At 39.4% G+C, this 18,551-nt stretch overlaps 1 protein-coding gene across 4 annotated transcripts in view; it reads right to left on the bottom strand.

Moving 5' to 3' along the window:
• The window catches only part of pacrg (PARK2 co-regulated), a 163,408-nt gene that overhangs the window by 68,011 nt on the left and 76,846 nt on the right, over positions 1 to 18,551 (bottom strand). For all 4 annotated transcript variants that reach the window (XR_013799988.1, XM_079633000.1, XM_079633001.1 and 1 more), the window contains one exon: positions 12,899 to 13,033. Coding sequence is in view for 3 of the 4 variants with exons in the window: in XM_079633000.1 (XP_079489126.1) it covers positions 12,899 to 13,033 (135 nt within the window). In the remaining variant the exon portion in view is untranslated. The remainder of the gene's footprint in view (positions 1 to 12,898; positions 13,034 to 18,551) is intronic.

Raw genomic sequence — 18,551 nt, 5'->3', positions numbered from 1 at the left:
GTCATTCTCTGGCCTACCCAGTCGTTCTGCCTTTTATGCACGGCGAGAACAAAGCAAGGTGACACTTTGACAACATCGCTCGCTGTCTCCTCCATCACTCTCGCATTATCACAAAAGAAAGGAAAAGAAAGACGAACGCAGTCAGCAGCAACTCCTCCCCTCTCTCTCCTCCATCCCCTCTCTATATTCATCTCTATTTCTCCTCTATCCTGCATGTTTGTGTGTGTTAGGTGGGGAGATAAGGACTCAGGGGCAGGATCATCAGTTCTGATGTAGTGACTCAAAGCCACATCCATCAGGACACAAAGGCCGTCAGACCCCATAATGGAAGAAAGTGTGACAAATTCGCTAATGAGCTTTACAATGTGACCTAGACAGAAATTCAGTGGCATCCACTCAGGATGAGACAGATCTATACAGCTGCTAATGTAGGTAATCATGGGTAGGGTGGTGCAGTGGACAGATCTGGGCTGGAAAGCAAAAGGTTGAAGGTTCATGGTGATCCCTGTGCTTCTAATGAACTAGAACAAATTTAAATGAGCTGTAATCATGATCAAGCACATAATTGACTGCCATGCTTATTTCTAATTTGAAATAGGTTATAAGTCACACACACACACACACACACACACACACACACACACACACACACACACACACACACAGGATTGTTAACCCAAAAATTACAATTCTGTAATCATTTACTTAGCCACACCTGCGTGGATTTCTGTCTTCTGCAAAACACAAAAGAAGATATTTTGACGAATGTTTCAACACACACAATAAAGGCATCTTGTCAAAACATCAGGATCGGGCATGCCTCAATGCCTTCCACCTCTGTGTAGGCTATTCCGTATGCCATTTTTCAGTCTGAACCAACCATACGATCACATCCCACACACAATAGCTAAACTGACTGAAGATCAGTCACTGTTCTGCAAATGTCTGGAGGTTCTCAGAACACCACAGAGCACCAGAAATAGGTGATTGTGCCTGATCTCATCTACCTTAAAATGTTCTTTGAGTCACAGAAAGAAAGAAAGAAAGAAAGAAAGAAAGAAAGAAAGAAAGAAAGAAAGAAAGAAAGAAAGAAAGAAAGAAAGAAAGAAAGAAAGAAAGAAAGAAAGAAAGAAAGAAAGAAAGAAAGAACGTGGTGAGGCTACAACTTACCTCCTCACACTGCCATCAGAAATTAGTGTCATGTGGGAGAGGGACCTACTGAGCCTGGAGAGATAAAATTATATTTCACCTTTTCATTCAGCATTTGGTGTTGCCGTAGCTTATCTTCATAAGTAAATTCACAGTATAAACAAAAATGTATCTATAATCACAAATTGATGATAGACCGATGGATGGACAGAACGACAGATGGGTGAATGGGTGGATGGATGGATGGATGGAGACATGGAGAGACAGATATACAGGCAGGCAGATAGACAGATGGATGGATGAAGACAGAGAAGAAATGGATGGCTGAATGAACGCAGACCGGCAGGTAGATAGGTCGACAAACAAAAAGGTGGATCGACGGACGGATGGATGGATGGAAATAGATAGAAACCGTCAGACCTGCAAGTTCAGTATTTTTAGTTCAGTTTGAGATGGAACAGCGAGTAGGGGGTGCATGTGAGGACAGAGACCGGCAAGGCAGCTACAGGGAGAGAAAGACAATCAGAGAGACTGTAGACAGAGAAAACAGCTGTAAGGTGACTGCAGAGCAGTAGGAAGACAGGAACCGCCGGAGAGACAGTCAGTGAGACAGGCAGTCATCATCTGAGCAGCTGCAGGGAGAGAGAAGGTCAGATCAGTCGCAGGAAGTTACAGAGCAGCCATTTGGGAGACCGAGAGGGAAAGAAGCCAGATAGAGATGCGCCCAGGGAAGAGGTGTCGCTACACCTGGGAGACATGAACAGCCCTGTGGGTGTCTGAATTTGAATATGAATGTCTTTCCTGATTCACAACAAGGGCAGTGACAGGGGCACTTTCATCTGCGGCAAGCGCATATGTGCCTGCGCATCTACAGTGCATTAATCACAGGGACGCCAATCCAAACACGCCGACCTTGAGGTTACAAGAAAGACATTAGGACCGTCTATCCTCTCAAAAGAGGGGGAGAAAAAGCTTTCAAGGTAATGAAATTCTGCCATAAGTTAAATAAAACACTTGTGGGCACAGGCCAGGGCGAAAATATATGAAAAAAAATTTGATTAAATTGGATTTCTTTCTCTCCTCCACCCCCCACCCATCCTTTCTTTTAAATTAGGCTTAAGTGCGTGTGTGGCGTATTTCTTCTTTCTCAGGATAACAGCATTACGGTCCAGAATGAATAGAATCATTTCCAAACCAATTAACCTCTGACAGAACGGATGAGTGGACAGGAATGAGAGCAAGTGGGGAGAGAGAGAGTGCGGTGGAGAAAAAGGCTGATATCTTTTAGAAAAAAAAGAAGAAAAAGGGGAAAAGCTCTGCGCAAGGGGACGGAGTGAATGACAGGGGTCTAAGATAGTGAGTGACGAGACCAGCATGACAGCGACAGTTAGACTGCGGAGTGAGACAGACGGAGGTAGAGCATCAAATGGCGGACTCCCCCCAGTCCGTTTCCCCTCCGCCAGCCCCGGTGTGCTGCTAGCATTAGTATTTGACATTAGTGTGTGCCCTGCTCATTCTCTATGCTGAGGAGTGTTTGGCATCCAGCTGCTTTGGCTCCATTTAGTTAATTAAAGGCTCCATTTAGATCTGCAGCCTGCTGGCTATGAGCATGTCAATCAATTGCAGCTCTGTGGCTCAATGTGGGGCAGAACGACTGATCCGACATTCACCCACCCCCGGTGTGTCTCGCTCCTTCGGCCAAAGTCTGGGCTCTCAAAGGCACCCATATTTAAGTTCAGATACATCAAAGACTGCAACTCACTGCAACTTCTAAAATGTCTCCTTATAGTCAATGGCATGGACAGACTCTCTTTATTCAGGGTTGGAAGACAGAGAGTGCTGGAAAGAGCATCATTAGTGATTCAGAAAATCCAATTTTAAACTTCCCAGCATTTCACATTCTTTTGCCTTTGCTTTAAACCCCAGTAGATCTGGACTCTGTTGCCATACAAACATTGTATCAGTTTGAAGTTTCTGACATCCAGATCTTCAAATGTCCTTCTATAAATTGCCACAATGCCTTTCTGGAGTTATTCCAGGCCATTACATTAGGTAGGGCTACGAGCAAATGTACAGTAGTTGATCGATAAAACACATTTCTAGTAGCAGCCCATAAGTAAAATTAATTAAGCACTTACTCTCCATTCTCAGGAGAGTGGTCTTTCATTTTCATTCCTCTCTTTTTATTTTTTGCCCTCTCTGCTGATTGCGGTTGGGTTATGTGATTAGTTACAGGCTATGGTCTTCAGCAAGGCAGGTCAAGGTTTGGCTGGTTAGCATGGGTAGTTAGCCCCTGCAGGCAGATGCCTTAACTACATCATTATGTGCATGGGCAAAAATCATCTTTCTCCTCTGACGGCCATTCAAAAGTACTTAAAATATTATAATATTAATTATAAAATATACAGCACCAACATAAAACATGAAAAAAAAATCAAATAAAAATGTTTTCACTGTCATAAAAAAAAGTGGCAGTGGTGCCCCTTTCACATATTACCGGTGAATTACCGGTAAGAGATTATGTGTGAACATGACCTTTTAAAAAGGAAGTTGTAACATTACCGGTAAATTTGTATTTTACAGTAAAATTACATAAAATGCAATGTAAACCATATGTAGCCTAGTTTTCACCATACATTTAGGTTTTTACTGTATAATTTGTAATAAAAAAAAAATTCATGTTTTACAAACAAAAGGAAAAATTATTCTTTTGTGTTCTGCAGAAGAAAGAAGAAAGTCTTGCAGGTTTGGAATAACATAAGGGTGAGTAAATGAGGACTATATTCCCTCTCTGCTTCCTTTGACAGCCCAGGACATAGTGCTGCCATCAACTAATCAAAATGTCATTTTCATGCAGAGTGATTAATGGCATGGCATTTATGGCTCAGTTGATTGACTCAAAACAGTGTCCAAAACTTAGTGCCCATGCCAAAGATGGCATTAGCATTTTGAAAACGACACTGGAAATATGCTTTCACCTTTTTCCATATTAACTCAATATCTCCCTTTGAAGGGCAAGAGGTTGTTATTGGACTGCCTGATCTGTACAAAAATCTATGCGGGCAACTGCCAGTGACAGGGTGTTTTTGCAAAAAGATTGAAGGCATCCGTGAGGAGCAGGTCTTCTTTTCTCTCTGTATTTAAAAAGGTGTACACCCTGCCAGGTCTATAATGAGGCTGCTCTCGGATTCCAAAGTGGACCGTGGGATTAACTCCTGAGAGTAATGCTTCTCCTTGGACGGGTCATATAGCTGTCAGGAGAGGGTCTGTGCTCACATAAGGTACCGCCCATTAAAATGCTAATGTGCAGATGGAGATAAAATAGAAGGGAAATAAAAACACCCCACCTCAGCGCTGTGTCTGCAGTGTTACACACACTAATACACTTACGCATACAGGTCTTCTCCTCCCCCGTCCTCATGGCATAATTCAATCAGGGGATTGAATGAATGAGATCGCTTACCCTCTCCATTTCCTAAAGCTCTTGATCAGATTAATTGATTCCCAGCCCCCCCCCCCCCCCCCTTCACTCCACTCCACTCCCCCTCCCCAGTCAGTAGCATGATAGCAAGTTTATATTGATGTTTGCTATGAAATGCCACAACTCTTGGCAAAAAATTGACAACATTGGAAGGAATAAAAATAGAACGGATGGATGGATGGATGGATGGATGGATGGATGGATGGATGGATGGATGGATGGATGGATGGAGAACCTGTTCTTAGTAGAAGAGTCTGTGGTTTTAATCATGAATCAAAAGACTCTTCTGAGCTAGTTTATTTTAATTAACCTTTTATAAAGGTTCAAAAACTCAAATTTATGATTTAAAGTCCCTGTAAAGGTAATTCTAAAAAAAAATTCTAAACACATTATACATGTTAGAAATGTATTGCTAAAACATATTACAAAGACTGTGAACTGCAAAGTACTGAATTGTGGAGTTAGACCGTTAAACAGTTTTTCACCATTGCTATTTTCCGGATTTTTTGGGCGGGGCTAAAACGGGGGCTCGATGACGCACTGGAGCCCCTGAGCTGCTGGACACGCCCCTACTTGATGACGCACTGGAGCCCCTGATGCTGGCCGCGGCGTTCCCTAACAATATAAATATAGCACATTCGCATCGGTTTGCCGCTCAATCGCGAGTCACTGTCAGTCAGTACTATTATTAGTTACTACAGCTGACAGTTTGCTAGTTAGCTATGCCTTCGTCACTACTACCTGGATGCGATCATGTACGAAACAGATCGGTGTCCTTATTTAAATTTCCTAAAAACGATCACATCAAGAAGAGGTGGATTAATTTTGTGAAGAGCCACCTTGATGGAGAGCTGAGGATCACCACCAAAACCCGCCTCTGTAGTGATCATTTTACACGGGATAGTTTTATAAACTTTCGTCGGAGACAACTGCATGCTCTGATAATCCGCTGTTACTGGTGAATGGGGCCGAACCGACTATCTCCCGCCTCTGCCTTCATCCTCCCGTCGCGCCGACAACTGTGCCATCATCGGCAGTGCGTGCCCACCAATGAGGGTAAGCTGCCTTGTGTGCTTATGTTATAATTATAAACCTAATAAGCTGCTAGGAGCATCCATTCCGGCTGTAGCAGTGACAGTTGAGTGTGGCGACGGCAGCTTCCCCGCGAGTGGGCGTGGTTTCAGCGCAGCCAGCGGACACGCCCCCAGCGTTTGAGAGCAGAGACCACTGCTCATTTTTTCAAGATTTTGATAGCTTATTTTATGTACTTGCCGGCTTTTTTTATCATTCAAATTTGGCTGGGTGGCTAATAACATATTTTTCTGTGATATGACAAACTCAGAACACATACTTAATTTTGACTTTACAGGGACTTTAAGGATTTGCTTCAGTATAATGACTCAATCACTGACTGAATCAGTTCTTGACTTGTACACTGAGCCGCAAGTCATTCACAAAACGAACCATAGGGAACCATACTTGTTAAGTGGAAACAGAAACAGAATCATTGAATTCCTCAAAACCTGTATAGAACAACAGACGTTTGGCACAAAAAGATCTGTCAATTCAGTCACAAATCCTATTGGTTGGCCAGTATTTATCACAAGTTCAATGGCAAAGAGATTAGAACACCTCTTTGTAAAAGAATTGTCACATTCACAGAATGCAAATTTTCATGTCTGTCTGAACAGATGCATTAACGGCATTAACATTCATTCAAATTAAAATGTATTGCACCAGTTTTTTACACTGAATATTCGTCTTAGTGTGAAACAGGCATTAGCTTAAAGCTAGTTCACAATGCCCCAACCAACACCAAAATCCAGTGATTGCTAGCTGTTTAAATCAGTATGTTAATTGTCTTGCCTTTTGTTGCAGTCTGTTATAACATGTTCATCTGTTGTTTGTTGATTTTTGGGAAGCTTGAGAAGACTAGTGTAATTTTCCAAAAATGCTGAGGTAATCAGACTTCATTGCTAATCATTGCCATGGCAATGAGGTAAGCGTCATTGACTCCGATGAATAGAAGTTCATACTCAGCTATGTTTTGGGGAATGGATTCAAGCATTTAGTTTTATTAGGCTAAGTATGGGTGAATGTGAGGCAATATTGTAAAGCGCTTTGGTGGCCATTGGGTCCGTGAAAGCGCTATATAAATGCAGTCCATTTACCATTTACCATAAGTACAGAGAACAAAAAATGGGCTAATGAATGTATTTTAGCATTAAATATATTTAATCACTAAAGCGCTTAATCTACAATCTCTTTCTTTGCAGTTGGCATTTAGATGTGAACAGCATGTAGAAACACTTTTTTGGGGGAGGACTGGCCAGATTCTCATCCCTATCAGTGACCAGGTCATCAGATATTTCCCATCTCTCTCTCTCTCTCTCTCTCTCTCTCTCTCTCTCTCTCTCTAAAATTGATGGACTGTTCTGATAGCAACAGGGCCAAATATGAGAGATGCACAAACACACAGCGAGAGAAAAAGAGTGAGAGAGAAAGAAAGAGAGACATCCTGCTTACTGTTATCAGTCTACCGCACATGTTCTTAACACACCACATGTCAAAGCTTTAACTGCGGAGACAGCACAAGAGAATTGTGAGGACTCTAAAAATATCAGTTCTCTACTTCACATCCCTGTGCATTCAAACGCTGCCCTTGACATTTAAACAGCAGCGTCTGTCCTCATACATCAACACACACATACATCTGCCTGAATACACATCTGAAGGCTCACACATGAGCAAAAGTTTCAAACTCAATGTTTAAAGATGCAAACGCACACAGTAATAACCAACTTGAAGGGGCCTTCTAAAGGACCATGTTTACCATGAAGCAGAAAGACAGGGAGGTACATAGGAGAGTAGAATGGGAAACACTTTGAAACGCCTGCAGGAATGCACTGCTGCTCCCTGCTGCACAAAGAGGGGGATACACACTCAACAGAGGACATGAGACGAGATGAGATACAGATGTTAAAAGGCATTGGACATATCATCTTTGGCCATCACAAAGGTCAATTCTTACAAATTCATTCACTCTTTTTCACTTGTTGATTTTGAAAAACTTTTATACAATTTTAAAGAAAAGTTTAAAGTTATATTAACTCTAAATGTCATTTGGTGTAACCATAAAGAAATGTAAAATTTTCAAACTCTGAAAACATTTGAGAGCACATAGCTTAACAATTTTTAAAAATATATTTTCCAAGGTTAAATGTTTTTGTTTTTCACATATCATGAATTATTAATTCATAAACATCACTATTTAAATATCAAGATTTTGAAGTCACACCACATGACATTTTACATCTTAAAGGAGAACTCCGGTGCAAAATGAACCTTTGGTCTAATTACACATTGTTACCTAGTCAACCGTTATCTGAGATTTGTTTTCATGATTATCGAATGTAAATAGTTTTATCTCTAAAAACAGTTTAGCCTATAACGCTAGTATAACGCTAGTATATGGGGCGTAGAGTAATGACAAATAAAAATCGCTTGTTAATACCACTAACAAGGCTCAAAATAGCCCCACACTAACACGGTAGCATAATGAGGGTCCCTACATGCAAACCGAAGCATTGAGAACTTTGACAGTGTCCAGACAGTTTAATAAGAAGATATTTTATACATACAGTCAACTTCACGTATATAAGTAGAATCCATCTTGGAAAAACAGACTCTATCAATCGATCTACGAACCACCGATCCAAATGCGCTGAACTGTGTAGAATCTCATATGGTCCAGCGCATTTGGATCGGTGGTTCGTAGATCGATTGATAGAGTCTGTTTTTCCAAGATGGATTCTGCTTGTATACGTGAAGTTGACTGTATGTATAAAATATCTTCTTATTAAACTGTCTGGACACTGTCAAAGTTCTCAATGCTTCGGTTTGCATGTAGGGACCCTCATTATGCTACCGTGTTAGTGTGGGGCTATTTTGAGCCTTGTTAGTGGTATTAACAAGCGATTTTTATTTGTCATTACTCCATGCCCCATATACTAGCGTTATACTAGCGTTATAGGCTAAACTGTTTTTAGAGATAAAACTATTTACATTCGATAATCATGAAAACAAATCTCAGATAACGGTTGACTAGGTAACAATGTGTAATTAGACCAAAGGTTCATTTTGCACCGGAGTTCTCCTTTAAACATACCTTGCAATGTCAAAAATCCAATTATCTGATATATTTTTTATTTAGTTTTTATGCTTTTTTTTCTTATGATATCAGGCCAATTGTATAATCGGGACTGAAAATATCAAACTTAATTTTAATTCAGAAATTAAACACATGCTCATATACTGAGAATCAGGTTCAAGCAAAACGCTTGTCCAGGACAAGTGGATTTTTTGAAGGGACGGGTAAAAGGGAATTTTACTTGCCCGACCGGACAAGTAACTTAGCCTGATTATCAATAACTAGCGAATCACTAAAACAAGATAATGATTCTGATTTTATTACGTTTATTGAGCACACAAATGAGAGCAGCACACACAAACTCAGTTAACGGTAGGCCTACCGGTAACAACATACTGCCTATAAAAAATCGAAATGAGGAGTTTTTGTATTTTTAACATATTAAGCAACCTCAATACGTTTTCCTGAATACCATCACGATTGAAAATGGGACATTGGTTTCCTACAACAGTTCAATAAACAGTTAAAATTAAGTCACTTACATTTTAGATGCAATGTTGGCTGTTTTTGTTCTGTTTCAGCAGCGAAAATTGTTCCAAACCAAAATCACTACAGAACCATTGCGGGTCTCACAGGAACACTCAATCATGTTTTCATTACTGAATGATTCAGCATTTTGAACGAATCGGTTGAGTCAAAGATTCAATGACCCAATCATAAACATCTGTCTCATTCATGAATGAATCGGCCGTTTGAGCGAATCGTTTGAATGAATGAATCAATAACTCACTCATTATGATGGTCGCCTGCCGTCACCTACTGGCGGTTTAGTAGTATCATTCTTTCCAACGTTTAAAACAATTTCATAACATTATTTAATGCAATTGTAATTTTTCAGTGTAAATGATTTAATTTGATCAGATTTTTATTGATTTAGATTATTATTCTAAATAATTTAATTTATTGATCAAATTTAGGAATTTAAAATGAAAGATGAAGCATACATTTACCTTAATAAGATTGGGGGAGGGGATGCCCTTTAAAGGTGCAGATATTACAATGCAGATTTAAATATATCAAAGCTGATTGAACACTGATGAGAATATTGCTTTAGAATAAATAATATTTAACACACAAAAAAAAAAAACTTTTTTACTCGGACAAGTGAATGACAGATTTACTTGTCCAAAGGACAAGCACATGAAAAGGCTAATGCCGAGCCCTGCAAATTGCATTTTTCTGTGTATTTTTTAAATAAGTGTCGTATCATTGACCCAATGACAGATATGCAGCGTGTTGGTCTGACATCACATGATTAAACCAGCTAGACGAAAACAAGACTCTATTACTGCTTTCTCTCCCTCTATTTTAGACAGATTGATCTGGTCACCTCATCTTGAACTATTGCCCCAAGGGTTCCTCTGTGCTAACACTTCACGTAATAAACCAGCCTTTCATACGCACATGTGCTGCTACCACTTACACTAACATAAACCTAATGAAACACTTACAAATGCTCTCAGCCTCAGCATGACCTCTAGGTGACCTGTTACCCCTTATATCACAGGGGTCGATGGGGGCATGATTTTACTCATGGATACGTGTTTTATATTTATGGAGCGAAGGCGTGTAAATACTGCGTGTGAAAATCAAATCAACGGCAGCATGAGAAGGAAAATCAATAAGCATTACAGATGCATTAGATGTGACAGCTACAATTTCATACACCACTTCCTGTCGCCTCCCAGCAATTTCATAACAACACAAAGAAAAAGAGACATTATTTTTTCAAAACGCAGGAAAATTCATTTTGAAATTTGCTTTTAATAATTCATGCCGAGGCTTTGAGTTTTTCAACCTGGAAAGAGAGAAATACTCATGAAGGAGAGAGAGGTGAACGTCTGTTTTTTGTAAGTTGTGCTTGTCAGGAGCTGTTCTGATCCCTCTGAATTAGAGCGAACACAGCAGGTTAACACCGATAACACTACTGCCGACCTTCATGAAATAAACACAATGTCTAACCTGCAGGCACACACAGACTAGTAACAGTCCACTATTAGGTCAACCAGCCACAAGCTGTAAGACTGCAGTACAGTGGGGACAATGAACATCCCTCTGATTGATCAGAGCGCTTTCACATTTATTTTTCTATCAAGATGGAGATTGTTCAAAAGTTTGGAGACAGTTTTTTATGCTTTTGAAAAAGTCTCTAATTCTTGTCATGCATTTAATGGATGGAAAAAAAAGTAAAAAATAAACCTGTGAAATATTATTATAGTGCTACAATTGATTAATCGCGATTAATCGCATCTAACATGAACGTTTTTGTTATTTGTGGGTATGTGTTTGTATGTGTTTGTCTATATATACACAGCCATGCACACACACACACACACTAATATATACACACACATATATGTAAACAAATACATTTATGTTAGATGTGATTAATCGATTTGACAGCACTAATTACTACAATTCAAAATGTTCTATTTTTGCATATATTAAAAAGTAATGTCTTCCTGTGATGACAAAGCTGTATTTCCAGCATCGTTAATCCAGTCTTCAGTGACACATGATCCTTCAGAAATCATTCTAATTACGCTGATTAGTGCTCAAATAACATTTCTTATAATTATAAATGTTATTATAAACAGTTGTGCTGCTTACCATTTTTGTGGAAACCATGATAAAAAAAAACTGGATTCTTTGAATAATAGAAAGTTCAAAAGTACAGCATTTATTTGAAACAGCGATCTTTTGCAAAATTACAATGCATTAACTTAGCCTGGCTAATGTCAGACCTCGTCTCATTGAGACTTGGGTCTGGGAACCACATGTTCATTTTCTCGTATTTGAGGCATGGTTTACGAATGCCGTTTATTGGGCGCTGCGAATGTCTATCAAATGCACCTGTACGTAGCTCATAGCCAATCGTTTCAATTATACCAGATGACGTATGTAGAGCGACAGAAATTCTACGAGGAAGAAGACGATGGGTCATAGATTTATGTGTACACGATGGCGTTCAGCGACTATTGCCGTTTGTGCAAGACAAACATGAGGGTAGAAGGTAAATCTGCAGTGCACATGTTGATATAAACAAACTGCTTCGGTGTGTCGCATAGACGTCGTCATCGTCTTGCTGCTCCCTCCCCGTTCTATGATTGGTCCCCTCGCTGAGGCGAAAATCTGATCCATGGTATCCAGGCTGCCTAGCAGCGTGAATAAAATTGTGCTTCGCGCAAGGCAGCATGGGGAAACCCAGGCTAACATTTACTATCACTTTTGAATGCATCCTTGCTGAATGAAAGAATTTTTACAAATCGTACTGACCCTAGACCAAAGGTGAGATAGGTGATTTGGGAAATGCTAACTTTAGCCTGCTAGCATTGAAAACACATGATCTCACCCTCCCTTCAAATCGCTGTCCAAAGCCACGCCTTCTCCAAAACACATGAACGCGCACAGACAGAAGTGAAACGACCAGAGACAACGTTAGTGGACTACATCAGGTGTCATTCACCATTGAGAAAACTTTACAGTACAGTGAGGGGAGAAACAGAAGCGCTTGCTTGCATACATAAGTACGTGATTGTGAAATGACTCCAGTTCAGAAGTTAACAGAGGAAAGAATGCATTGTATTTCAGCTTCAGTCATATGTGATTTCAGGATATAGCGGCAACACAGTCGAAAATAAATGAATTTTTCATTGTCATTTGTTAAAAAATATTTTCACAAAACTGCTTATTCATATTTTACTTAAAAAAATTCAAGGGCACATATGTGGTCCAACAAAAAAGCAGAAACAAAAATGGAAATGTTCTCTCAACCTTCTCATGACTGTGTCTCAAGGTAAATGAGTCAAGACAAGTTCAGTTCATGTAGTAAAAAGAGCACTAGTCATATGACAGTGTGTTGCTTTAGTACAATATGTATTGAGAAAAGTGATATTCAAGTAAAATGTCATTGAATTGTTCAAGAAAGTGGCATCTAAAAGAAGAAATCAGCTACAGGTTGTTTAATGTGTGAATTTTAAAAAGTGTGTCTGAAATCTGAATAGAGATACATAAACATACTAGAAAGACAACAGAAGCACAAGTCATGTTTTATCTACCTTCCATGCAATGCGGTTGCCTTTAGAATCATGTTCCAGGGCAATGGGAAAGTCTCCACGCTCGTAGAACTTACGGAAGGCCGTGGGTTTAGCTGGCCTCTCTCTGAAAGCCCCTGCAGCCGGAGGGCCCACCACCTATAGAACACACAGAGAGAGAAAGCCTGTCAGATACTGTGTCATCAGAGGGAATGGCAGCCCTAAAACCATCACAGAAAATGAAATGTGTTTGATCCTCTTTCATCCCAATGTAAATCTGCTTTCTTTCTGATGTTGGAGGAAGCATTTATCTGTTTTATAGCGACACACAACAAACCATAAATTATTCACGATGCCTGCCTCATAAAATACAATCTACCAGATCACACAAAGTATGTATTAGCAGCATAAATAAACTGATGCATTCGCCACAACATACGGGAAACTGAGTACGTGACAAGCTAAAGAAAATGAAATAAGAGATGTTTATTCAGGAACACAGTTGAACTCATGAAGGCCCCTGCAGTGAGAATGTGGCAGCCCGGGGCTTTGCTCCAGGCCTTGGCGTTAAACTCTGACTTCATCTGAATAAAATCATACAGCGAGTCACACACTGGTGCTGTTTTGCTTAATTGCAATGGTTGTTCAAATTTAAATCAATGCATAAAGCTAATGGTTAACAATGCAACTATGCTAATGTGTTTATACAGTATGATGAGAATCCTGCTCTTGTCACATTCATGCATATCTCTGTGGCCACAAACAAACTTTTGCTGGAGGGATTCGAGTTGTCTGAATGAAATATAGGAGTTGGACTATCCTGAATTTGTGATTGATTCCTGCTGTAAACATGAATTACAAACGCCAGCTATTTAACCATTAGCTGGTTGAGCTCATTGAATCAGTGAGTTGAACTTGGAAACGAACCAAACATTGCTAAATGCAAAATCCCAGATTAAAGGACCTCTAATTTAAATGACTGGATTTCTCCTGCAAAAATTTAGCAAACTACAGTAACTGACCGCACTTTTAGGGGGCATTCACACAGGACAGATTTTTCCATTTCCACTGCGCTGATTTTCCATATTTTTTTCTATGTAAACATCTTGCATAAAAGCAAAAACATATTCTGTGTGAATGGCCCTTTAGACTATTCTTTGCTAATTGGATCAAGTGATTCATTGAGGAGATCAGATAACGATTAATTTACTGTTCTTCTCTTGGGAACTTTCATGAACGCTTCAAGATTGCATGGATTTCTATTGAAATGACTGGATTTCAGCTGTGAAAATTCAGTGATCACCAGTAAATATGACTAGGTATGTTTGGCCATTGCGCTTGTGTCTCACATCTCGCTTCTTTTGCAGCATCTCACACATGATTTTCTAAAGAATGTCTCTTTTTTCATTCCCCTACCATGCAGGAACTTTAATGAACGCTCCAAAAACAATAAGGGCAGATGTCAACATTTTCAGCAAATTTTCAGAAGACTAGGCTAACTGATAATAACTAATAATAACAGAATATTCATTCTTGGGCAAACTATTTAATTACAGAAAAAGTCACAAAATGAATTGCTGCACCAATGCAGTGAGAAGATTAAATCTAGGTTAATACATGAGACTTACTAGTACACAATTAAAATAATTTAGATGACAGCAGAATTTTAACAGATGGCATTAAGGGAGAAAGGCAGGAAGTAAATGTTCTCACACACAGCTTGTAGCTGCGTTTACAAGGACCCTTATAATCGGATTGACGGCTCAATCGGATAAAAAAAAAACTTCATGTAAACACCTTAATCGATCTGATTGAGCTCGGTCCGATTGGAATTTCGATCGGATTGAAAGGGGTGGTTTATTCCTTTGTAATCCGATCGAGAGAACATGTAAACACTTGATCGGATCGAAAACCGAAACTGAGAGGACTGCGCATGTGCAATGACGCATGGAACGAGCTGTTTTTCCTGTTGAATAAAGTGTCATCTAAATGAGTGTCCCGTTGTTCTAAAATTCTCATTTTACTCAGCGTCTGTGAAGTGGAGGAGGACAGCGTCCCACCAGTGCTTGTTTCAGACTCTCATCCACCGATACTGGTTTTACTGCGTGATAAATATAAGCCAAACTTATATTTCATATGCATATGCTCATCTTCAAACCATGACCAGAGACGGATAAATATTAAGTCTGCTGTTTAAAACAAATAAAGAACCAATAGAGGAGAATAGTTATGAGCGAAGAGCGGCAGTATATTCGTGCAGTGTGAGCATGTCTAAAAATCAATTCTGATTTGAAGCTTGTGACCATAGACTGTAAAAAAATATGTGACATATAAACGCGCACCCGATTACTTTATTTATCGTTCATGTAAACACCGTGTTCGGATTCATCAAACGGATTGATTTCATTCCGATTGAACCAAAATGTGTCCATGTAAACGTAGCTACAGTAAGGGTCAAGTGAGCACTTCCTGTAAGTAAAAGAAGATGATGACAGCACAGTCCATTCTATCTGCTGTTGACCTGAGAACACACACACACACACTCATCTGGGAAGTGAGTTGTGAGTCCTCAGCCATCTCTTTCTATGAAAGCTGTGTTTCAATCACTGAAAACCGCTCTACCTCAGGGAGAGAGAGCAGCTCATTAATCCTCGGGCTGACTTCGCATTGGAGAAGGTGTAATTCCGCGAAGGTGATCAATCACCTGCCCAAGCTGAGGCCACATCTCTCTAGCTCTCTCTGGGATCCTAAACTGCTTCTGAGAGCATCTGATGGATGCTTGGTGAGTGGCTGCAGCTCTCCGCTTGGGCAGGTGAAACCCGCATTAACATTTCCACTGCTCTCTCTCGCCTCCTTCTCTCATAGGACACATTCCCCTGACAATATCATTCAATTTCTGATAATGTGTGTGTGTGTGTGGCTGGTGACTCACCAGGTTTAGCAGAAAAAACAGAGGCTGCTCTGATAAGGTCAGACTGCACACAACTGCTGCAGGCAACTAAATTACCTCCCTTTATTCATGGAGCATTCACCTCCACACTTCACACACACATACTCACCGATCCACCCACTAATGCACATGCAGTCATACACACACACACACAATCTAAACGGAAGGTCCCCAGAAAAGTCACCCAGCACCAAACTTGTAGGCTATGTCTAATCTGCAATGAGTAGTACAATTTATTGTAGAAGCAAATGGGGAAATATGAATGTCAGCTGTTTGATATGGTGTTAATGTCCATAAAACCAGAGGCTTTAATCTTATTTTACAACTTTCCTAAATAATGATCCAATTTATACAAGACAGGCAGACATTATATAGCCTAACATTTACACTGCAAGTGTATAACAGCCTTCTGTGATGGTGATAAAACTCAAAAGTTTGGGGTCAGTATGATTTTAAAAAAAACAGTAAAGACATTTAGGCCTATAATGTTACAAAAGATTTTGATTTCAAATAAGTGCAGTTCATTTGAACTTTCTATTTATCAAAGAATCCTTAAAAACGGTTTAAGGATTTTAAACAAAAATATGGTTTCCACAAAAATATTAAGCAGCACAACTGTTTTCAATATTGATAATAAGAAATGGTTCTTGAGCACCAAATCAGCATATTAGAACGATTCCTGAAGGATCATGTGACATTAAAGACTGGTGCATGATGCTGGAAATACAACTTTGAGGAATTAATTACATTTTACATTGTATTAATATTCCACAATATAGGCCTAATTGTTATTACTGTTTTTTTTTTTTTTTGATCAAATAAATGTAGTCAATGTGAGCTTAAGAGATATCTCATACCCACCCCGAACTTTTGAATAGGTATAGTGTATATAAAAATCAAATACATTTACATTTGTTGTTTGTTACCTATTTGTTGCAATTAATACAGAAATAGGTTCTAATCACTTTTAGCCTATCTATTTTCAAGTTTGTGTAAGCAAAATCTGACATTTGAGATTTCCTTCTCTGGGTAGAATAGGAAATATGCAAATAAGAGAAATGGAATTCTTTGCCATCAGGGGAACTGGAGCCTAAAGTCGTGTTTAGAGCTTGATTTAACATTCCTCCCCGCTGGTACTGTAGCCTGCTGAATTCTAGTCAGTGTGTTGCCCCTGTGAGGAGACAGAGCTCAACTGAGTCACTCCTGATTCTGAGGAAAAATGACAACATGCAGGCAATAACGCCAACGCTCACTGCGGAGAACAAAAGACAACAAGGGATGAAACAAACATCATGATTTCAATTATGAAAAAGAGTCAGAGTTAAAAGGTTGAAAATGGTTACTTAATGCTGATTTTCTTTAGACTGTAGCTCTACTCTTGCACAAAACCTAAATAAATGCATTTGGACTTCGAAACGGTTCAGTAGGGCAACATACTGTACAAGAAGGCAACCAGCTTTCAGCCTTAATATATCAGCCTGATCATAAAGTGCATAAAGATCACAAACATTTCCACAGCTCTACAAAAACACAAACACAACAAAGCCGAGTCATAGCAAAAGAAATATATAAAAATAAAAGAAAAAATCCTCCTTTGACAACCCTCATCTGCATTTTTCAGCTTTCCCAGTAAAACTCTCCTCCATAATCTTATAATCCTATGAGCATCACATTCACTCAGTTACGGCACAAAAGTTTGCTGAGAATTATGTTGTTGTTTAGAGTTTAATAGTTTTAATCTAAACCTGGATGAGCAATGTGCTGTTGGAAAAGAGATCAAATTCGCATTTTAAAAATCTGTCAGTCATTCCAATTTGTATCAGAGAGAGTATTTTCTATCAATTACCACCGGCATGAGAAATTTATAAGTGTTCAAGGCAAAAATGTTAAGTGATAATATTGCCGCAGACATTTCAAATCAGGGAGTAAAAATTGCGAAATATTTATCTATTATCTGATCATTTATATATTTGATAATATTCTAGCCTTTTCACAGACAGGGCTTAGATTAAGCCAGGATTAGGCTTTAGTTCAATCAGGACATTTAAGTAGTGTTTATAAACGAAAGAAAAAACCCTTTACTAACTTGAGACAAAACAACGGCACTGACATATTTTAAGTATGGGACTATGTTTTAATGCTTAAAGGGATAGGCTAGTTCACCCAAAAATGAAAATTAGCCCATGATTTAGGCCTACTCACCCTCAAGTCAGGTAGGAAATTAACATTAATAATGTCCGGTAACGTAACATTCTCATTTTCCACTAGATATTTTCCTCTATATCTCAGCAATTTAGATTTTGGCATGCTCTGCAGCAGCTGACCACTAAGGAGCAAATGTACAGTGACGTGACATGACATATTCAAACTGTGCTTTCGTGCTATGGCTGGCGCTGAGCCAAAGTCGGATGTGCTCAGCGCTTGTCATATCACAACTATTCAGTGTTTTTAACCACATAATGTTTATTTTAGGTTTCAGACATTTAAATGCATATAATTTAAAGCAAAACAATACATTTATAGTTTGTAAAATACACAATGATGTCTATGGAAGCAAAAAAAAGCGCTGCATCTGTCATACGGCGCTATTTTGGTTGTGGTGAATCACGTGCCAAGCATGACGTGTCACCATGGAAACATGGGGGGGGGGATCGCGATGCCGGCTCAACATCGTGATGTCTGTCAGCCATCGCGATGGACGATGGCATCGTCTATCAGCCCAACCCT

The sequence above is a fragment of the Phoxinus phoxinus genome, assembly GCF_949152265.1.
Source record: "Phoxinus phoxinus genome assembly, chromosome: 13".
NCBI classification, from domain to species: Eukaryota; Metazoa; Chordata; class Actinopteri; order Cypriniformes; family Leuciscidae; genus Phoxinus; species Phoxinus phoxinus.
Note: the sequence above shows the minus strand (reverse complement) of the source record. Positions and strands in the feature narration are given on the sequence as shown.